Below are 23,722 nucleotides of genomic sequence, written 5' to 3'. Positions count from 1 at the left end.
CTCATCTTTCCAGCTTCATTGCAAAATCCCAGTGGTCACTGAGTAATTCAAGTTCAATATCAACACAATTTCACCGTGTCACTTCACCCTGCACGTACAATCTTGGTATGACATGCTGAGTGACTTCATCATTTGTTTTGTTTTTGTCTGCAAATCACATGATTGAGTTTTATGAATTCAAGTAAACACAGGCAGTAATTAACACGGGATCACTAAAACATACTTTGAAACATTTGTAACGCTGTTCTTTCCCACTGCCATATTGAAGGGATCAACTCTGCATCCACTATACCAGGGCAGGGGTGTCCAAATAATATCATTCATAATTGATGTAGGATATACTTGATTTATCCCACAATGGGGAAATGACATTGTTGCAGTGCAGGTTGTTGGATATTAAGAGTATGTGAAAGTTGAACTCCTACTTTGTTTACTTCCGTGACCAGCTCCTTCAAGTTTTGTAATCAATCAGAAATATCAAGCAGCTAAAATGTGCTAAACATAGATAAGTGTGGAGAGAGAGTTTTGCATTTTTCCCATAATGCGTTGTAATGGATTTAAATGGGTGTAATTTGGACATGTTTTAATATACCCACAAAGTTCAGTGAGCAGGTTGTGTTATATGTGACAATGTGTGTTGACATTTTGTGTTGGCTGGATTTTGTTTTTGCACCATGACTATGGAAGGTTGTCCGCATTGGGTCTTATAAAAAAATGACAGAACAGTTTTTGGTACAAGCTACCCACATTTGTCATTAGACAATAGAATCCTGGTTTTCTCATAGTCTTTTAAAATTGAATGCAGCTAAACTGTTGGCAAGATTCCTAATAAAAAACATTACTTTTCGCGGGCCAATTAGCGTGCGGTCCGTAGTTTGGACACCCGTGCACTATACCAATGAACTTCAAACTCTGGTACACAGGCTCTATCGAGGGGTATGCCAAAGAATGACTAAATTAAAGTACTGTGTTTTATTTTCATATATTCAAACACAGTGTTACTGTTCAAACTCTGTGTAATATTACGGTGGCCATAAATATTAAATATACTTGTTAAATAAAACCTCTGCCTTGTTTATACTGAATACTTAGGCTTATTACGTTAATAGAAGTTAATGTTGGTCAAGATGGTTAAACTTTAAAATGTTTTTTGAGGTGGCACCTGGTGTAAAAACTTTGCAAACCCCTGCACTATACAGGAAATGTATATTTCTTTATCTTATTTATGTGAATTTAAAGGAGCAAGCAGTAGAAAATGAATGAAACGACTATTTAGTGTGACATTATAAATATGTGATGTATTATTGTCTAACCTCGTTTCCGTGTTCGAGAAAAACATAACACAACACAAACTGGTGAGATTTATTCCCAAGTAGTTATGTTTTATTCTTAGTTAACCTTAACACTTTCAGTTGATGAACATCTTCCTCTTGTAGAACATCTCTGTAAGTGACGTAGGCAGACACGATGGCAAGCTCCCCCATTGGAGGAGCAAAGACGGAAGCGACAACCGCTGACCAATTGGATGACAGAATAATATTGCCTCTTGCTTGTTCTGGTTACCAGCGTATGCCTGAAGTGACAGATGAGGGCGGTGTCATCAGTTGAGACTTTGTCGTTAACTGTCATTGGCTCGAGCACAAATGTGCCGTGTATTCAAGTAATATTTATTTTAATAATTGAAAAGTTATAAAAGTATAAATAGTGCTAGATTGAGAAATACAGGCTTTAACTCCCGCCCCTCTGTTTTAAACCACGCGCCCTGTGGCTTACAACGAGTGCTCACACTTTGAGCGCGTAGCAAACGTAAGCGAGCTGTTTCCTCCACAGCTAAACATTCACTTTTGGAAACATTTCTGCGTTTGAAGTCGTCACGCGTGGCTGAGCGTTGGACGGCAGACAAGAGCGAAAGGGACAAAATGAACAGTCGACTGCAGGAAATCCGGGAGCGACAAAAACTAAGGCGGCAGCTTCTCGCTCAGCAGGCGAGTAGCTAGCAGTTAGCATCAAACATTGCTAGTTGTGTATTCTTTACTAATGTTGATCATGTAAATACATTACATGATGCATATTTAACTCATGCACAATGTATTCTTTACTGTCCTTGCATTGAATGTTGATCATTCAAAAACATTTATCCGCATTACGTGATGCATATACAACTCATGCATATTGTGCACAGCATAGCTAAGATACATGAGGGTAAACATTTCAAAGTGGAACTGAATGGTTCAGTGACAGTACAGTACAGTTGTGTTGTACTCTCATGATACAACTTAGTTGTGTTGTACTCTCATGATACAACTTAGTTGTGTTGTACTCTCATGATACAACTTAGTTGTGTTGTACTCACATGATACAACTTAGTTGTGTTGTACTCTCATGATACAACTTAGTTGTGTTGTACTCTCATGATACAACTTAGTTGTGTTGTACTCACATGATACAACGTAGTTGTGTTGAACTCTGCACACACCAAGCATGATACAACGTAGAGTCAATGAAACAGTATTCCTATGTGACACGTTCACCTTTCTTTGTCTGCAGCTGGGAGCTGAGAGTGCAGACAGCATCGGGGCTGTGCTGAACAGTAAAGATGAACTCAAGGAGATAGAAGAGACCAGAGAAACATGCAGGTACAAACGTGGAACTTGCATGCACTTGACTTTGAGTTATTTCCAACATGCATGCATACAACATGATACATCACACATGCATGCATACAACATGATACATCACACATGCATGCATACAACATGATACATCACACATGCATGCATACAACATGATACATCACACATGCATGCATACAACATGATACATCACACATGCATGCATACAACATGATACATCACACATGCATGCATACAACATGATACATCACACATGCCTACATACAACATGATACATCACACATGCCTGCATACAACATGATACATCACACATGCATGCATACAACATGATACATCACACATGCCTGCATACAACATGATACATCACACATGCATGCATACAACATGATACATCACACATGCATGCATACAACATGATACATCACACATGCATGCATACAACATGATACATCACACATGCATGCATACAACATGATACATCACACATGCATGCATACAACATGATACATCACACATGCATGCATACAACATGATACATCACAATTTCCAGTTTGTCTATTCAACATGTTGGAAAAGGAGTAGGAAGAAGCAGAGCTTATTTAATCCTACCCCTTTTCCTTTACATAGCAGTTGCTAAAACTTTATTTGACTTCCTGTTCTCAATGTATTCACAATATACTCCATAAGTAATCACAATAAAAATAAATAAATCAATAATAATGAGTGAAGTAAGTTATATTTCATATGGTGAGATGAGTAAGATGATGTAGAAAATGAATGGATGGATGAAGTAAATTCAGAATGTTTATCTTCTTCTTTGTACTTTATAAACACTTTAAGTGTGAAGAGTTTCTTAAAGTGGATCATATTAGTACATTGTTTGATTTATTTACTTAGTCCATTCCATCATTTAATTCCACATACTGATGTACTGAAGGTCTTAAGTGTTGTACGTGCGTACAAATGTTTTAAATGACATTTTCCTCTAAGATTATATTTCTCCTCTGTTGTTGAGAAGAATTGTTGTACATTCTTGGCTAGCAGATAGAGCTGAAACGATTCCTTGAGTAATTCGATTACAAAAAATATTCAAGGAATTGTTGCTGCCTCGAGGCGTCGTTCATTTTTTTTTACGGCATTTTGCCAGGTTTAATAAACAGCAGTCAAAGCTCACGTTTGGCACGGAGGGTGTAGGTATTGCACAGCATGTTTATGTCACAGATCATACGCCCGCTGCACCGCACAACACCGCTCTTTTAAATACGCTGGATGGGGGTGGGGTATGTGTGTGTGGCGTATATTTTGTTTGTGGATGCATGTGTGTGTGTGTGTATTTTTCTGTATTTATATTGTGGTTAGCAAGAATAATGGTGTCAGAATGACATGTTCTGCAGATTGTACAAACTAGAAGGTAATGACCTCATCTTAGCCCGCAGGAATGCCTAGCAGCAGAAAACCAGTCGGCCTCATCAGCTTTCTGCCCTGTCTTTGTTTTTCACCATATAATCACGTGATAACCCGTCTCGCCAAAGCGCTGACCACTTTCTGACACCTATTATTTGTTCATGTTGCTTATTGTGCTGATGTTTGCGTGTTGCAGGTCGTCGTTGGATCAATCCGCTCCACCGTCCAAAAAGAAGGCCCTGGCGGAGGGAGATGACATCGAGGAAGATGTGGAGGAACAAAAAGTGAGTGACTGCAGCAAGGCTCCGTTTTGACAATTGGGGTAGTGCTGTGCGATACGGACATAAATATATATCCTGATACTTTGTCACATATTTAATAGACTGTCTCATGTTTTGCAGATTACAGTTGTTTTGGTCTGCGTCTGGACCTTCTTCACCCAAACAAAAAAGTTAATCTTCCCTCTTTTTGGCACCAATTCCTCGTCGTGTTTTGTTGGTTTAGCTTCCATTATGCTCTCCGTCTCCGCTAAGACGTTGACATTCGGGCTCTCGTCCGCACGAATGACGAATCGGCGCCGTAAAGTTGGTTCAAGTGACGTACACATGCCTACCGTAAAGCAGCAGCATTTCTGCAGTTAGATTTAAATACAGAGTTCTAGTTTCCAATAGACATAGTTATGCCGTGACAAGCCATGACAGATGAGCTTGTATGTTTGGGATCATGAGCAGATCCTTTCTTTCTCCAAACTTTCGCCTTTCCATCACTTTGAAAGAAGTTCATCTTTGTCTCATCAGTCCCATAAAACTTTTTTCCAGCATTTTTGAGGCTCATCTTTGTACCTTTTGGCAAATTCCAGCCTGGCCTTCCTATTCTTCTTGCTAATGAGTGGTTTGCATCTTCTGGTGTAGGCTCTGTACTTCTGTTCATGAAGTCTTCTGTGATACCTTCACTCCTGCCCTCTGGAGGTCGTTGCTGATGTCACTAACAGTTAGTTGTTCTTTATAGCTCTCACAATGTTTCTGTCATCAACTGCTGATGATTTCCTCTGTCTACCTGTTCCACGTCTGTTGCTTAGTACACCAGTGGTTTCTTTCTTCTTCAGGACATTCCGAATGGTTGTACTGGCTATGGCCAATGTCTGATTGATTGTCCATCTTCTCTCACATTCACAATTGATTACAGCTCTCTGGTTTTCATGTTGCTTCCACCTCTAAATGCAGTCTGCACAGGCAAAACCTATCCTAGCCAATCTGAAACTGAGCTCAGACATTCAGTGCTATTTATTGTGAATAATCAATGTCATTGGGAGACACCTGGGCAACAAAACACACCTGTCACTCACTTTTGCTCTCATGAAAAATGGGTAGGTTCAAACAAAAGGTGCTAGCTTCTAAGTTGTGTATCAGATCCAGATGTAAATACCTGGAAATAAAAGCTGAAATGATGATCTCTTGTCCCATATTCATCTTTTGATGTCAAACCCAAATGTTTTCAGTCTACAACAAAAATAAACTAATAGGACTCACTGTTCCAATACTTTTGTTAAGGTTAAAGTAGCAATGATTGTCACACACACACACACACACACACACACACACACACACACACACACACACACACACACACACACACTAGGTATGGTGAAATGTGTCCTCTGCATTTGACCCATCCCCTTGATCACCCCCTGGGAGGTGAGGGGAGCAGTGGGCAGCAGCGGTGGCCGCGCCCGGGAATCATTTTTGGTGATTTAACCCCCAATTCCAAGCCTTGATGCTGAGTGCCAAGCAGGGAGGTAATGGCTCCCATTTTTATAGTCTTTGGTATGACTCGGCCGGGGTTTGAACTCACAACCTACCCATCTCAGGGCGGACACTGTAACCAGTAGGCCACTGGTAGGCACTGTATACACTGTAATTGTGTACATATAATTTGTTTGCAGACATTCGCCCCCAGTGTTTGGCACGTGCTATAAGAGAAATACAAATAATTGTTTATCATGAAACCTGTAATGCTGTTCCAGTAAGTTGAATCGGAGATTGTAGTACAAATTGTCTGCTCTAAATGTCACTCAACCAGTGTCACACGAGTATGAAAGGAATCTAACCAGTCTTGTCAAACGCTACACACCCGATACGTTGTAAACAATCAACTGTTGAGCTTATTTAGGTATCCTCAGGCTGGGTGATATGGCGGAAAACTGTATCACGGCATAAGTGTTTTATATCCATCGATATCGAAAATGATTTTATATTTTTTATGGCCTATCAAAAATAGGGACCAAGAGCAAAATGTATTGAATATAAAGATTTTTGTTTAAAATGTAACCCCTCCTCTGCTCTCAAGGCAGAAAAGAAAGGAAATGTCAACACAACCATGGAAAACACTCAAATGTGGTGTTTTTTTAATGATAGAGAAAAAACTGTTTTGGGTGCGTCACGCCCGGTTTATGTGACGTCACGCAATTCACCTCCTGTTGTCATATCGCTTCGAGTATCGATTGTTTACTCTTTTTTTTTTTATTAAGAGAACATAGCGTGTAGCTAGGCCTGGGTCAATAACACATTTTGCTGGACGACGTATTAACTGACAAATTATTACAGACAAACTATAGAAGTGCCATCATTTTTTTCAGACCAACCGATGTAATGATAATATGCCTTTCAAATGCAATACACTTGTATTTCCCATATATTTTAACATTGTAATTGAAATGGAAACTTGTAAGTATTCAAGTTAAAGAAAACAAACAAATAATAAAACATTAAATATACTGTTTGCATAATTGTGTACTTGAACAAAAATCACAAGCAAAAGTAACACAATCAGTTTGTCTCTGTTAAAGAGTGGTGGAGGACCCTCCAATATACACGACCAAAACAACAAATAAAATGGTTGAATAAAGTTATTGTGACCAAAATCATTTTCAACGCGGTGTTGTTGAATGTGCTCAAAAAGTACTTATTTACACAATAAAATCTATATATTCTGGCTTCATAAGATTCATGTTTTTATTTTTTTATTTGTGTGTTTAGAAATGTTTATTTTCTTCCATTCCAATTTGTAAACGTTTTATAAATGCAAATTGGTTGATCAGTTTGTTTTACTTTTGGTTTATGAAAGGTCAGGCGAGCTCACTTCCTGTTGAACGGCCATTCGTCTGTTTTAACACGACACTGTGGAGTTTATATCGATTATTTTGTGCAAAGACGGCACAGCCTTTATGTTGAATGTAAATACTGTCTTAGACACTGTGTTTAACAAGTTTGAAATAAGGTATGACGTTTCTTAATGGGGAAAGACGTTAATGTGTCTAGTTTTCATGTTAGTATTTAGGCTAGCTTGCAAGCTAACTCTGGTCTTTTCATAAGTTTATCAAAGTGCAGTTATCAATCACGGTGTTTCGATCATTTTAATTGACTATGGTATTACTAACCTTCAGGGGTTTTGCAGTAGTTATTATTTTTATTAGTGTTTATGGGCGTGGAGTACAAGCTGCTGCTAAGAGTGACAGCTCTGCCTCTTGCAGCCGTAACACGGGTTAGGGTTAGGGTTAGGTTAGCAGCCGTAACAAGGTGTGCATATGGCGGTTACCCACGCTGGAAAAATAACAGACTACATTTTCATTTATCGTTTGGTTAATAGACTTATCAATATCGCCCCAGGCCTACCACAATTGAATACCCTAGTTCAGGGGTCGGCAACCCGCGGCTCCGGAGCCGCATGCGGCTCTTTGACCACTCTGATGCGGCTCAGCTGCATACTTGCCGACCCCCCGATTTTCCCAGGAGACTTATAGTGCCTCTCCTAGAAAACTCCCAGGGCAATTATAATCCTATTTTCACTCTAATTACTAAATTAAGGGCGTGCCCTAAATGCACTGCAGTAATTGTCCTCTATAGCATTTACAAACAGCGTGCCATTCCGGCCATATGTTTTATGTAGCTTTTACTTGCACACGTAGGAGACAGCAAAGCATACTTAGTCATCAGCCACACAGTTTACACTGACGGTAGCCGTATAAAACAACTTTAACACTGTTACGTTACAAATATGCGCCACACTGTGAACCCACACCAAAAAAGAATGAAAAACACATTTCTGGAGAACATCCGCACCGTAACACAACATAAACACAACACAACCAATACCCAGAATCCCATGCAGCCCTAACTCTTCCAGTCTAGATTATACACCCCCCCGCTACCACCAAACCCCCCCACACATCAACCCTCCCCCCCTCCGTGCGTCGGTTGAGCGGAAGAGTTAGGACTGCATGGGATTCTGGGTATTTGTTGTGTTGTGTTTATGTTGTGTTACAGTGCAGATGTTCTCCAGAAATGTGTTTGTCATTCTTTTTTGGTGTGGGTTCAAAGTGTGGCGCATATTTGTAACGTAACAGTGTTAAAGTTGTTTTTGTACGGCTACCGTCAGTGTAAGCTGTGTGGCTGTTGAACTAGTACGCCTTGCTGTCACTTACGTGAGCAAGCTGAAGCTGCATTCTACATGTGATCGAGCAGGTACACTGTTTGGGCAGGCTGTAGAGGGCGCCAGAAGCAGTGCCATCACGCCCTGATAATCGGGAGTCTCCCGGAAATAATGAGAGTTGGTAAGTATGACGCTATCAAGCGCCATTCATTCAAAACTCGCGGGCCGCACTAACATCAAATATCCATATTAAGGTGCGTGCCGGTGCGTGTGTCTGAGATCCCTGGGTAACATAGCACAAAGCATTTAAGCTTTGTATGCGGTGTTTTTCATTTTAAATTTAAATTTATTTTTTGTGGCTCCCATTATTTTCTTTAATTTGTGAAACTTGCCAAAATGGCTCTTTTAGTGGTAAAGGTTGCCGACCCCTGCCCTAGTTGCTCAGACAGTAATGTGTTCATAAAGGTTTAAATTAGGGAATGTCGTCTTTTAAAGGCCTACTGAAATGAATTTTTTTTATTTAAACGGGGATAGCAGATCTATTCTATGTGTCATACTTGATCATTTCGCGATATTGCCATATTTTTGCTGAAAGGATTTAGTATAGAACAACGACGATAAAGATTGCAACTTTTGGTATCTGATAAAAAAAGGCTTGCCCCTACCGGAAGTAGCGTGACGTAGTCAGTTGAACATATACGCAAAGTTCCCTATTGTTTACAATGATGGCCGCATGAAGTGAGAGAGATTCGGACCGAGAAAGCGACAATTTCCCCATTAATTTGAGCGAGGATGAAAGATTTGTGGATGAGTAAAGTGCAAGTGAAGGACTAGTGGGGAGTTGAAGCTATTCAGATAGGGAAGATGCTGTGAGAGCCGGGGGTGACCTGATATTCAGCTGGGAATGACTACAACAGTAAATAAACACAAGACATATATATACTCTATTAGCCACAACACAACCAGGCTTATATTTAATATGCCACAAATTAATCCTGCATAAAAACACCTGCGTGTTTGTTATGCTAGCTCCTAGCTCCTCTGCTAGCTCCTAGCTCCATGGAACACGCCAATACAATTCAAACACCTGATCAACACACACAATCACTCAGCCCAAAAGACCGTTCACCTAACCCAAGGTTCATAAAGCTTATATATTTTAAAAAAGTTACGTACATACGCAAAAAAAAGTTGCGCACATACGGTCAAGCGATCAAATGTTTAGAAGCCAAAGCTGCATACTCACAGTAGCATGTCTGCGTCTTTGTCATCCAAATCAAATCAAAGTAATCCTGGTAAGAGTCTGTGTTGTCCCAGTTCTCTACAGGCGTCTGTGTATCGAAGTCAAAAGTCCTCCTGGTTAGAGTCTCTGTTATCCGAGTTCTTCCATCTTGACTGCATCTTTCGGGAATGTAAACAAAGAAGCGCCGGCTGTGTACTGTTGTTGCTGACTACGTTCGAAAAATACGTCCATTTCGCACCGACAACTTTCTTCTTTGCTTGCTCGGCTTCCTTCTCCATAATGCAATGAACATGATTGCAACAGATTCACGAACACAGATGTCCAGAATACTGTGGAATTATGAAATGAAAACAGAGCTTTTTCGTATTGGCTTCAATGTGGAAGGCATACCCGTGTTCCCCGGTCTACGTCACGCGCATACGTCATCCTCAGAGGCGTTTCGAACCGGAAGTTTAGCAGCAAATTTAAAATGTCACTTTATAAGTTAACCCGGCCGTATTGGCATGTGTTATAATGTTAAGATTTCATCATTGATATATAAACTATCAGACTGCGTGGTCGGTAGTAGTGGCTTTCAGTAGGCCTTTAATGGAGAAAGACGTTAATGCCTCTTGTTTTCCTGTCAGCATTTAAGCTAGTAAAAGAGCAGTGTCACTGGTCATTGACTTTATCAAAGAGTTGTAAATCATGGTTTTATGATAATTAAAAAGTAATTCAATAAGATAATATTAACCAGTGGAAGATTTACCGTGTTTTATCGTGATATCGTTTATCGTTGCATCCCTAGTGGTGTGGTATTGGTGGGGGCCTTGCATATTTTAGCAGACCACATTGGTGTAACTATGGTCCGTTTTTAAAACTGCCCTAATTGTTGTTTAATGGACAATTTCTTTGTTCTCTGCAGCGCTCGCTTTTACTTCCTCTTCTCACTCCATACAAAGAATCAACCGCGGTGCAACCAAACTTGATAGTTACTGTTACCTGGTTGGCTGTGAGCGTGTCCCTCCCACTGATCAGTGATCACTTCCTGCGTCGCTTTCGTTATTTCCCCACAAAAAAAGCAAAAATATTGAATGTTTTATGAAACACATTTTTTAACGATATCAATTATCGCTTAGCCCGAGTTTACCCTGCTGTAATAATGAAGTTATATTGTTTGAAGTATTTGTGGCTCTTGTTGCGATGTTGTATGGAATGAATCAAACCAACAAATTGTCCCATTGCTGTCTGTCAGGATGAGGTGGAGGTGCAGCAGCCGGAGGAAAGTAACCCGTATGAGGAAGTATACAAGGACTCAAGTACTTTCCTTAAGGTTGGTAAATGACACACTTGATTTCTTTCAATACACGGCTAATGCCGAGCTGCTACAGTATTTCAAATAAGTGAGAAACATATCACAGTACAAGTTGGAATTCATGTTAATGAACGTACCGCAGCTCCCCAACCTCCAGAAGCACTCGTGCAGCCCCCAAACCGTGACACTACCATCACCAGGCTTGACTTTAGGCCAGACCCTCACATGCTTGTTTGTTGACACATTTTTGGTGAATAGTAAATCTATACTGCTATACCAGCTGTACACGGACTACTCTAAAATACAGCCATATTTACTGTGCTTTTTGTCTGATATTATCCCTTGAGAAGATACACTGATGCAAAGAGATGTACTCACCTTTTGTAGAATATTGTAAACAACTTAATGTAGCTTTAAAAGCAGCTGTCTGTAGTTGACTGTCAACTACAATCATAATAATGCATCTAATCTTCTTCATCGATCTACTTTTAGGGTACCCAGAGTTTAAACCCTCACAATGATTATTGTCAACACTTTGTGGACACGGGTCACAGGCCACAGAACTTCATTCGAGATGTCGGTGAGTGTGTTTAAGTTTGTGTACTACTTGTGTGTGTGTGTATGGACCATGGAGCTAACTATGTTTTTTGTGGGTAAGGCTTGGCGGACCGTTTTGAGGAGTACCCCAAACTACGAGAGCTGATCCGACTGAAGGACGAGCTCATCTCCAGCACTAACACCCCTCCTATGTATGCCGCCAAGTGATGGCACTATTGGAATACATATCAACCCTCACCTCACATTGATCTGATGTCTTTTAATCATCATCATCAGGTACCTGCAGGCTGACCCAGGGCACTTTGACCTCCAGAATTTGAAAAGCGAGTTTGATGTCATCCTCCTTGAGCCTCCTCTAGAGGAATATTACAGAGAATCAGGCATTAGCCACACACAGCGCTTCTGGACCTGGGATGATGTGAGTTTTCCAGCGTATTCCTCTTAACCTCATTTTATCTTATGCAGAATAATAAGAATTGCACAAACAAATCTCTCCAAACATGTTTGTCCAGCAGGGGGCAACATACACCCATCTAAGGCTAAGCCACATTAGTCCTGTTAAACAGTTTAGTTTTTTTATCCTGATTTGCTTTTTCTACATTGAAAACACTTCCTTGTGGTCTACATAACATGTAATGATGGTGCTTTGATCCAAATGTTGCATTAATGATGTTTTACAGACCTTTTCCAAGCTGCTTTCTGACCGTCTAATCAGGATGCGCCATTTTGTGGGCGGTCTTATTTATGTGCCTCCACTTAGACAGCGTCTTCTTCCTGTCATACATCTTGTAGTTTTTAGAGCGTCCATAGCGAGTTTGCTGACAAATTAAGTGCAAACTATTCGCTACTTTGTATTAAAAAATGGCAACAGTGGAAGAGGCATGTGCATGTACAAGCCAGTCTGCCCCACAACAAGAGGATAGCGAAAAAGAAGGAGCTTATTAACTACAGAGTACAGTAGTGGACTTGCGCAACGCACTTTGGGTACATTTAGTTGCTGAAGTCAAAATTGGGAAAAATGTCACGAATTGGGGAAAATTCCAAACAGCTCTTTGAAGGAAGTAGGGTTGCTAAATTCCGGGAATATTCAAAGTTGGAAACTTTCCATTGCAATATATGGGAAGTAACGGGAATTAATGGGAATAAACATTGAATGCAACATCTTGCAGCATGATTATTAGCTAAAACAACCTGATTTCATGCAAATTCAGTAGAATTTCAACCCTGCACTGTGCATTCCTCCATCACATGCACAGATAATTCCCAGCATGCTACACACTACAGCAGGGGTCACCAACCTTTTTGAAAGCAAGAGCTACTTCTTGGGTAGTGATTAATGCGAAGGGCTACCAGTTTGATACACACTTAAATAAATTGCCAGAAGTAGCCAAATTGTTCAATTTACCTTTAACTCTATGTTATTATTAATAATTAATGATATTTATCTTTGTGGAAACACTGATCATCTTAATGATTTCTCACAATAAATATATATAGAAACAGATAAATATCAATATGCAACACTTTATTTTTATATTTTCTCTAAGTGCACATTTTTAAAATTGAACATTTTCAAAGGATCACTTCTAAGACAGTCTTGTGAAATCACAATATCCCATTTTAACTAGCTAGCCACTAACATTTTTGAACAAATCATGAATTACTTTGTACCATGTTTGTACAAATAATAGTTCATGTAAAATACAAAAGTCAACTCTCAAATATTTAAATAAATCATGTCACACTTTGAACTGGACACCAAATCTGTTATCTGTTTCTTTGTCAGTTAGTGAAGACCAAGTCTTTCAAATATTTTCTTGGATTTTCAAATTCTATTTGAGTTTTGTCTCTCTTAGAATTAAAAGTGTCGAGCAAAGCGAGACCAGCTTGCTAGTAAATAAATACAATTTAAAAAATAGAGGCAGCTCACTGGTAAGTGCTGCTATTTGAGCTATTTTTAGAACAGGCCAGCGGGCTACTCATCTGGTCCTTACGGGCTACCTGGTGCCCGCGTGACCCCTGCACTACAGCCGGGCTAATGAGGCCACACTAGTATTTGAGCCCAAGGACTTCTTCCAGTCAGGTAAGTGTTGATGGGGTAAATATATCTGATCTATGGTATTTAAGTGTAATAGAGGTGTAATTGCTGTGGACTACTCCAGCAGACTTCCACTCAAGCTAGCTAGCTGTTCCTGTACTTGTTCAATGATTTTGGGGCCAATATCTCTAGCTAGCTAGGTTTATGTACCACCACAGTCTCATAATGAACCCAAAATAATTCTCCGTTAGCCGTGATGCTCATTTTCTCTATGTTAAATCCCATTCATTTATGCTAACAACATTAGTGATCCGAATTTACCTTTTTTGTGATGTGTAAAGTTCAACTAGCAAATAGTAAATCAAAAGGTGTAGTTTCCTCCACCTTCTGTTCTGCTAGCCATTCTGTTGTCATACAAGAATGTAGCTTATAGTTTGATTTAGCATGTTCATTTATTCATCTAGCCTATTTCTATTCATTTGTCCATCAGTCAAATATTTTTAAAGACTACTCCAATTGTTTAGCTGACTATTTTATATGTGTGTGGCATTGCATTAGTCTTTTACAAGAATAAATAAATACAAAGAGAATAATGCCACATCCGACGTGTGGAGACATTTCACCCCAACCAATGTAGGCAGAAAGGTGGTGTACATGTGCAAATAGTGTGCAAAGAGCTACGTCAGGTATGCCACAAAGATGCAGCAGCATATAGACAAGTGCCCAATAATATATCATTATTGGAATTCCCCATTTATTCCCATGGACGGTGTCCAACTTTGAATAATCCAAAAATGGTCAATATTTCCAAACTTCCCGAGCTTAACTTCCTGTGGTAAATTTCCGGAAGGTTTCCGTAAATTTACCGGAAACTTTCCACCCCTTTGCAACCCTAGGAGGAAGTAAGAAGGAAGGTGAGATTGTTTTATAAATATCTTCGCAAGGCCTCCATGTTTGATTTCAAATGTTCAGGACTTCTGTAGATCCCAAATACACAAAACAGGTAGAGAGTTGTTTTTGCATAATAGCTCCACTTTATACAAACCTTCATTTCCTTCTTATGTGTTTCCTCTTTTGTGTTCTTGTAGATCATGAAGCTGGAGATTGAGGAGATCTCTGCCCTCCGTTCCTTTGTCTTCCTCTGGTGTGGCTCAGGTGAAGGCCTGGACCTAGGAAGAATGGTAACACCTGAGCTTCCCATTCTAGCATGTTGTCTTGAGTTTCTTTTGTTTTTGTAGCCAGTTGAAGTTATTTCTGCTGCGCGTCATACCAGTTGACTGCCTTCTTTGTTTGCCTATTTGTCATGTGTCAGACACAAAGATGTGTGTCGAGTGATTAGTCTGCAACTATTTAACGTTGCCACATCGGGCCAGTTACCGCAGGTCTTGCCAAAAGTGTTGATTAACAACAGCTTGACGCTGTCAGGGTTTCCTCTTAATTTATTCCATTGTGACGCGTCACCACGGCAAAATAAAAGCCGCCACACCTAATAATAATAAGTGTTTTTTTGTACGTGAAAACACATTTAAGTAATATAATGTAATATATTCTTCAGAAGGCATCACACAAAGTCCGGCGCTGTTTTTAACTTAAAAAAAATGTGCAATCTGCTAATATTAATGGGACGGTGGCGGGTTTTTAATGAGAGAAGGCTTGCAGCAGCTCAAAGCAAGAGTGACGTCAGTGTGGTTCTCTGCAGCTCTCTAGTGTCTCTAAACATGAGACAAGATCAGAAAAAGATGCCAGCTTTGTTGCTAGTCATTTTTTAATAGCGTAAAAGTCCCTAGACAAATTCTCAACAAAGTACAAGAAACAGAAACAATTGAAAAATAAAGCAGAACGATATAAGAACAAATAATAATAATAATTGATAACACATAATATAGATGTATTTGTACATTAGTTTTTTTGCCCTTTTTAAAGAAAATCTATGCATCACAGGGTTTCCCCCCAGATTGCCAATATACTTGTGGCGGTGGGGGCGTGGCCAGGGCAGGGTCAATATGATGTCATCATATCATTGAGGCTTATATTTTTTTTAAAACGCTTTAACAAATCTACATTCATTTGAAAACACATCTGTTATCCGTAATGAGTTCAGTATTAACATATATATTTTTAAATATTGTTTTGCTTCATTTTTCAGTTGTTGCAGCTTTTGCACAATGCAACACAGGCCCTACCCATACCCTCAGCAGGTTTCCAGGGTGAACGGCCTCTGGTATGTTAGAACAAGGCTTAACTTCGGGATCAGGGTCGGCTTTAAAGGGCTGGCAGCGCCTCGGTCTTACCGCCGACACAAGCCACTTGCGCAATTTATCTCCTCAAAAGACCGCCACTGTCTTCTAAATAATTGCACATTTTGTAGATTGCTGTTTGCGGGTATATCTCGGATATATTAAAGTATGTCCACCAATCGCGTGCATCTTGCTTATGTCATCACAATATCCTCCTTTTGCAGCGCTGCTTCAGTGATGTCTTTGGCTGGCTGTATTTTCCTTGCATCACTAGTCAATAGTGCGTAAATAATAGGCTATATATCCACTCAGACAATATATTACTTAAATGTAGTTTTCACATAAAATATCCTCATTTCTAAGGTGTAGTGGCTTTTATTTTGCTGTAGTGGTGTGCCATGATTGATTACAGCTAGGGGAAACCCTGTATCATAGAGGATTATGCAAATGATATGATGACCACAACCTCACCGCCACAGGTATATTGGCAATCTAGGCTTTATTTTGGCCCGCCACATGAGAATTTGGTGCTCCCTTTTTTTTCTTTTCCATTTTCCGTGTTTGCCCTCGCTCACAAATGATGTATATTAAGACTGACAGAAAAACTACAGACCGTAATCGTAACTCTGCTTCTTTAAGAGGGACTGCACTTTTTGGGGGAATTTTGAATTTTCATTCACAATCCTATGTAAGAAAATAACCTATGTTTTTCTTTTTTTTATGCATTGTAATTGGTGAAAAACGGCCAGTATGATGTGGCTGACAATGCAACTAATGGTAGTACACTCTGCCACCCATAAACCCCTCTAAAGAACATCTAAAAATCGCCAACAATACTCCATTTACATCTCCTGACCTGAAGATTAACCAAGCGATATTGTTATTATAAGTTGATCTACGGTTAGTGATCCCAGAGAGCTAACTAGCTTATGCTGACATACTCAGCTGCTGCGGCTGCATCACCTCTGAGTTGGTGAAAGTTATTTCTAGATTCTAAATTATGCCTCCCACTTGTATAATAAAAATTGTATTCATAAACCGAGAAGTTGGTCAAATTTGATCTCCAACTTAGACCTTGAGATGGCGAGAAAGACACGAAAAAACGCTTGTTTATGCCCACCTTTTGTGTGTGTGGCTGTGAATATTAGGATGAATTCTTTATCCCAACGGGAAGATATGAACATCCCATCAGTTTTAAAAACTTGAAAAATGTCTGTCTATGGTACACTCATTAATGATGAAAAATGATTTTGACTTAACTATGAACAATGCGATTAATCGTGATTAAATATTGTAATTGTTTGACCGCCCTAAAAAAACAACTTTGTCATCAGCGTACGTGAAGTTAAGTTAAGTTCAAGTTAAAGTAGCAATGATTGTCACACACACACTAGGTGTGGTGAAATTTGTCCTCTGCATTTGACCCATCCCCTTGTTCACCCCCTGGGAGGTGAGGGGAGCAGTGAGCAGCAGCAGTGCCGCGCCCGGAAATAATTTTTGGTGATTTAACCCCCAATTCCAAGCCTTGATGCTGAGTGCCAAGCAGGGAAGTAATAGCTCCCATTTTTATAGTCTTTGGTATGACTCGGCCGGGGTTTGAACTCACAACTTACCCATCTCAGGGCTGACACTCTAACCACTAGGCCACTGAGTAGGTAAACGCTGGACATATATTTTAGGCAGGTCATTAATGAAATAAGTTTATTTCGGTCATATAATCAACCATCAACCATTTTGTGTGAGCAGTTTAATATTGAAAGAAGTAGAGGCCCAAGCGTGGAGGCTTGTGGGACGACGACTACATTTTGAAAGCTCCGTGCAAGAGCATCAACATGTCAATCCATGAATACTGTCAGGTGTATCCACATGCTCACCATCAATACACCTTTTGCAGTGTTTAAGGAAATGGGGCTTCAGGCGCTGTGAAGATATCTGCTGGATCAAGACCAACAAGAATAACCCAGGAAAGACCAAGACTCTGGACCCCAAAGCAGTATTTCAGAGGACCAAGGTATAGCACATTAATATCACAACATGTAATGACTGGCCATGGTGGCACAGTGCTAGCTTGACGAGCAGGGCACTATCACTTAGGAGAAAAGTACAAAAACACCACATTTGAATGAAGGAAACACATCTCCAGTGCTGTTCTTTAAAGGAGATCTATTGTGGGGGTTTTCTATTTTTAAAAAATGTTTTTCTATTTTGGAAACAAGCCGTTTTGAGAGGCTGAGTTGTGAACCCTTCCTCAAGCAGCTCCTTCAGGCTGGCTGAAAGTTTGTCCCAGTCACGGCTGCCATGTTTGTAGTTTGACAGAGAAGCTTCCCACAAGGAAAAAAGATCTTATTCTAAGTATATTCAACTTCTGAGCTGCAACAGGGAGGGATTTGAGCATCCAACCATTTATGTATGAGCCAGAGTCAGACCAGGAGCAAAAAGCTACAAGCTACATTACATATCTTTCTAACATTGGCCATCTACTCTTATTACCTACCTGATGCAGCTTGGGAGGTGCTGCGAAGACCAATACGTGAAACTGCGCAAAGATGGGTGTGCCAAGGTTGTGGCATCGTATTCAAAAGGACTTGAGCTTGTAATTACTACCAAAGTTGCATCAAAAAAGTATTGATCAAACACTGTAACTACTTATGTACATGTGATTGTTTTATATTTAATTTACAAATGTAATTTCTAAATAGAATTTTGATGACAAATATGAATAATTTCCTTTTTGGAATGAGACTGTAACATAACAAAATGTGGAAAAAGTGAAGTGCTTTGAATAATTTCCGGATGCACTTTCTGCAGTCTGAATTGAGCATTTAATTTATATTCAGTGGCGTTAAAAAAACATGAAATTAGACTTGCTGATACCTGGAGAAACCCCGAATAGGGCCTGGGATGTTCCACTAAAACTACCCTCGTTCTTTTGAGTCCGCTTTAATATTATTATGGTATTTAAGAATGGTAAACAATGCAGGGTGGCCTCATGGCCTGGAAAATATTCACCCATTTTCCATGGAAATAGTTCCTGGAAAATGACGCAGCGCCCAACGTGACGCTACCAGCCAGTAAAATGAGCATCTTCACAGAGAGAAATTTATCATAATAGTTGTGCGTTAGATTTAGCAACTAAGAAAAAGGAGAAACTTAAATCAAGAAGAAAATAACTAGTAGAATGTGAAAGAGAATCAGAATCAGAAATACTTTAATAATCCCAGAGGGAAAATTAAGATTTTCAGCACAATCCCATTCAAGATCAGACAAACATTACAGGGAGACAGAACAGGATCGCTGACGGGTCTGCCAACTTCCGGCGCTCCTTACAAAAAAGGTGAGAAACAGGTAAACGCTGGGGACGGGGCCTGGGCCCATGGAGAGGGGGGTCCAGACTGAGGCCAAGGAAGAAAAAAACCTCATAGCCATAGCACACATAAACATATGTGTAAGAGGGAATCATCAAAGGACATTAAAAGAGCAGAGCTGATGCAACCAGCCACTTGTACACAGCCACAAAAGTAAAACATATACACTGTGGTGGCCTCTGCGGTGTTCCACGCCATCGTCTGCTGGGGTGTGGTGAGCATGGCCAGAGACAGGAGCAGACCCAACAAAGCAACCAAAAGAGTCGACCCCAACTTTGGCCGCCGCCCACCAACTCTCGGCCAGTGTCCAGTCCGCATGGATGAGCGAGGATGCGTCCAAGGAGACCGAGGTGTTTGATACCTGCTCATTCAGCCAAGACACTGAATGAAGCGTGTCCGTCCCGTTGCTCAGTGCCAGCTCTGCAGTCCTGTCTCTTCATCCACGTCCCCTCCAGTCTCTCCAAACTCACTCTGGTGTGGCAGAGACCCAGCAGCTGGTCTCCATGGCCCAAAGCCTTTCGGGAGGCAGATCCAGAAGTTGACAAAAAAGCATGGCATGAAAGTGCCTCCCCTTGTCACACAGTCCCAAAGGGTCCCCAACCAAAAGGCAGAAAAAAGCCCACATGAAAACAAGAAGGAAACATCAGGAACACAAAAGGATGTCACAAGAGCACAGAGTTTCTGCCAACAGCAGCCACTTCAATCTAGGGGGAAAAAGAAGATAATGAAATGCAAGTTCCAAATGTAGAAAAGCACAGCTCCAAAGATTGAGGGGCACACAGAACTTGTCTCTGCAGCAGCTGGAAATGTCATTTTATTTCACTTCCAACACATTGTGTAATTACGTAACCACTTCCAGGAGCACTGCCTGATGGGAATCAAAGGAACGGTGAGGAGAAGCATGGACGGCGACTTCATCCATGCAAACGTGGACATCGACTTGATCATCACGGAGGAGCCCGAGATGGGGAACGTGGAGAAGCCCGTGGAGATCTTCCACATCATCGAACACTTTTGTTTGGGCCGCAGGAGGCTGCACCTGTTTGGACAGGACTCTACCATCAGACCAGGTAGGACTAAAGTTTCCTGGAAGCATCTTTGCTGCCGGTTTGTCAGTCTGTACCTTGTTGATGCAGGCTGGCTGACCGTGGGACCCACTCTGACCAACAGCAACTTCAACCCTGAGACCTATGCCGCACATTTCGCCTTGCCCGACTCCTACTTGTCTGGCTGCACCGAGGAAATAGAGCGCATGCGGCCCAAGTCGCCGCCTTCTAAGATGAAGTCGGACCGTGGCGGCGGGGCGGCGAGAGGGGGGCGCGGCGGTCTGAACGCCGGGAGGGGTGGAGAGAGAGGCCGCGAAAGAAACCGACCCAATTTCCGCGGCGACAGGGGCGGCTTCCGGGGACGTGGAGGACCACATCGAGGTTTTCCCCCACGCTAGCGCCACAATTGTAACCAGACTGCTTGGAGTTGACAAGGAAAATATCTGGTAGTCACTTCAGTCTACTCTGACTCTACTCTTGATCAACTCTAATTAAACTTCAGTCTACTCTGACTCTACTCTTGATCAACTCTAATTAAACTTCAGTCTACTCTGACTCTACTCTTGATCAACTCTAATTAAACTTCAGTCTACTCTGACTCTACTCTTGATCAACTCCAATTAAACTTCAGTCTGCTCTGACTGATGTCTTGATCAACTCCAATTAAACTTCAGTCTACTCTGACTGATGTCTTGATCAACTCCAATTAAACTTCAGTCTACTCTGACTGATGTCTTGATCAACTCCAATTAAACTTCAGTCTACTCTTGATCAACTCCAATTAAACTTCAGTCTACTCTGACTGATGTCTTGATCAACTCCAATTAAACTTCAGTCTACTCTGACTGATGTCTTGATCAACTACAATTAAACTTCAGTCTACTCTTGATCAACTCCAATTAAACTTCAGTCTACTCTTGATCAACTCCAATTAAACTTCAGTCTACTCTTGATCAACTCCAATTAAACTTCAGTCTACTCTGACTGATGTCTTGATCAACTCCAATTAAACTTCAGTCTACTCTTGATCAACTCCAATTAAACTTCAGTCTACTCTTGATCAACTCCAATTAAACTTCAGTCTACTCTTGATCAACTCCAATTAAACTTCAGTCTACTCTTGATCAACTCCAATTAAACTTCAGTCTACTCTGACTGATGTCTTGATCAACTCCAATTAAACTTCAGTCTACTCTTGATCAACTCCAATTAAACTTCAGTCTACTCTTGATCAACTCCAATTAAACTTCAGTCTACTCTTGATCAACTCCAATTAAACTTCAGTCTACTCTGACTGATGTCTTGATCAACTCCAATTAAACTTCAGTCTACTCTTGATCAACTCCAATTAAGGGGGCTGTTTACAACATTTACATACACGCTAACTTCCCCAAATATTTGGCACACTATATCCCGCCCTTATACGGCTTATAGGACGTAATGAAGTACCCTACGTACCAGGAGTGTGAATCTTTGGGCATGTAACAACTTGATCTGATTCACATTCTTGGGGTGACTATTCAATTTAGAATCTATTCTCATTTCAACACGATTCTTGCAATGTGTTATTTGGTATAATATTCATAATGAACCCTTTTTTAAAAAAAAAAAAAACATGTTACAGGTTAAAACAGCTCCTTCTGGTTGCATAAAGATGGAAGAAAAAACATATTTTAAAAAAATGTATTCTTATTAATAAAATCACAGTTTTTTCCGGACTATAGAGCAAAGCGGTATATCAGCCCCACCAAGAACATTATCAAAGAAAAAAATAGTTTTCCATTTGTTAGCCACACCGGACGCTGCAGATATATACGCTGTGAAATTATTATTTACACAGAAATATTATGAATATGTTTATTTACATACCTTCATTGTTTCCAAACGGTGTCTGCAACATGGCAGTAAAACGGCTGATCAAACAAAACAAAAGTCATGGTCATGGACCCACTCGCTGCGCAAGCTAGCTCTCCAATCAGCTAAACAGACTCATTAACTCCACGGTGACATTTTGGTGAATTTACAAAACTAAAACAATACAAAATGAAGGGCATTGTAGTGTGTAACATGTTAGTATATTAGCTAATGCTAACAATGTTTGTTTGATTACATTACGATAGCAGGTAGAAATATGCATGAAAACACTCCTACAGAAATCACGCATGGGACACTTTAGTAAGTAAGAATTGTTTTAGTTGTAAAACTTTCAAATGAATGAAGAATCCATACGAGTAAAAATGCTATGGACGACGAGAAGACAGAAGGGCACTTGTACTTCCGGTCGAATGCTCAGTCTAAACAGAAGGGCAATGCAACACCTGCAGTGAACAAACTCGTCAAAAGATGGCGCCGTAGCACAAGCAAAAACACACTTTTTCAGTGTCTTTGCTTGGTTTTTTTAACTATTTGCATCATGGCCGTCAGCAAAGAAAAAAACAGCAATTAGCCGCAAAGTTTCGTAAGCCGCAGGGATCAAAGCTTAGGAAAAAAGTAGCAGCTTATTGTGCGGAATGTATTTTTATTTTTTTGAAAATTATAAACCAATTTAGAATCGGGATGAATAACAATCGCGATTTGGATGTTAATCGATTTTTTATTTTTTTAGTGCAGCCCGACTAGGTACGTACATAACACATGCACGTGCATGTGTTATGTACGTACCTAGTCGTACCTAGTCATACGTACCTAGTCATGCACGTACATAACACATGCACGTGCATGACTAGGTACGTATGACTAGGTACGTACATAACACATGCACGTGCATGTGTTATGTACGTACCTAGTCGTACCTAGTCATACGTACCTAGTCATGCACGTACATAACACATGCACGTGCATGACTAGGTACGTATGACTAGGTACGTACATAACACATGCACGTGCATGAGCTTTAGGTGTTGTTTGCTATTAGTAGCCATTTGGATAGTTAGCTGTCATTGAATGTATATTCTATCATAACAACATGGCTGCATAGTCCTAGTAATAGTCATAATGTATATTCTATCATAACAACATGGCTGTATAGTCCTAGTAATAGTCATAATGTATATTCTATCATAACAACATGGCTGCATAGTCCTAGTAATAGTCATAATGTATATTCTATCATAACAACATGGCTGCATAGTCCTAGTAATAGTCATAATGTATATTCTATCATAACAACATGGCTGCATAGTCCTAGTAATAGTCATAATGTATATTCTATCATAACAACATGGCTGCATAGTCCTAGTAATAGTCATAATGTATATTCTATCATAACAACATGGCTGCATAGTCTTGGACAGCTTTGGTGTGACCAGTCTGGGTGAGTAAAACCGATCATTTTATTTGGGACAGTAAAACATTTTTTTATGACATACTCTTAGTCATTCTGAAAAATATAGAAAATTGTAAAACAAATGTGTGCCATTACACCACTAATGGTGTTCTTGTTATGTGATAAATGTAACTGTGAGGAAGTTGCAGAC

General features: G+C 40.2%; 1 protein-coding gene across 1 annotated transcript; it reads left to right on the top strand.

The window, feature by feature from the left end:
• The first annotated feature begins 1,616 nt into the window (after nt 1-1,616).
• Nucleotides 1,617-22,985, top strand: mettl14 (methyltransferase 14, N6-adenosine-methyltransferase subunit). The gene is made up of 11 exons (XM_062026248.1): nt 1,617-1,985; nt 2,548-2,636; nt 4,234-4,321; nt 10,943-11,020; nt 11,495-11,582; nt 11,661-11,751; nt 11,837-11,978; nt 14,687-14,779; nt 17,730-17,846; nt 20,060-20,270; nt 20,337-22,985. The coding sequence occupies exons 1-11, from the start codon at nt 1,920-1,922 to the stop codon at nt 20,642-20,644; spliced, it is 1,371 nt and encodes a 456-aa protein (XP_061882232.1). The 5' UTR covers nt 1,617-1,919; the 3' UTR covers nt 20,645-22,985.
• Nucleotides 22,986-23,722: the final 737 nt, after the last annotated feature.

Source organism: Entelurus aequoreus, linkage group LG18, assembly GCF_033978785.1.
Source record: "Entelurus aequoreus isolate RoL-2023_Sb linkage group LG18, RoL_Eaeq_v1.1, whole genome shotgun sequence".
Lineage (NCBI taxonomy): Eukaryota > Metazoa > Chordata > Actinopteri > Syngnathiformes > Syngnathidae > Entelurus > Entelurus aequoreus.
This window is presented reverse-complemented; position numbering and strand designations above follow the sequence as displayed.

Bases quoted from the DNA above. Each gene is read 5' to 3' on its own strand.
- mettl14 (XM_062026248.1), top strand. From the start codon at position 1,920: ATGAACAGTCGACTGCAGGAAATCCGGGAGCGACAAAAACTAAGGCGG. The intron at 11,752-11,836 runs GTATGCCGCCAA...CATCATCATCAG, and splicing joins AGCACTAACACCCCTCCTAT to GTACCTGCAGGCTGACCCAG. The intron at 17,847-20,059 runs GTATAGCACATT...AACCACTTCCAG, and splicing joins CAGTATTTCAGAGGACCAAG to GAGCACTGCCTGATGGGAAT.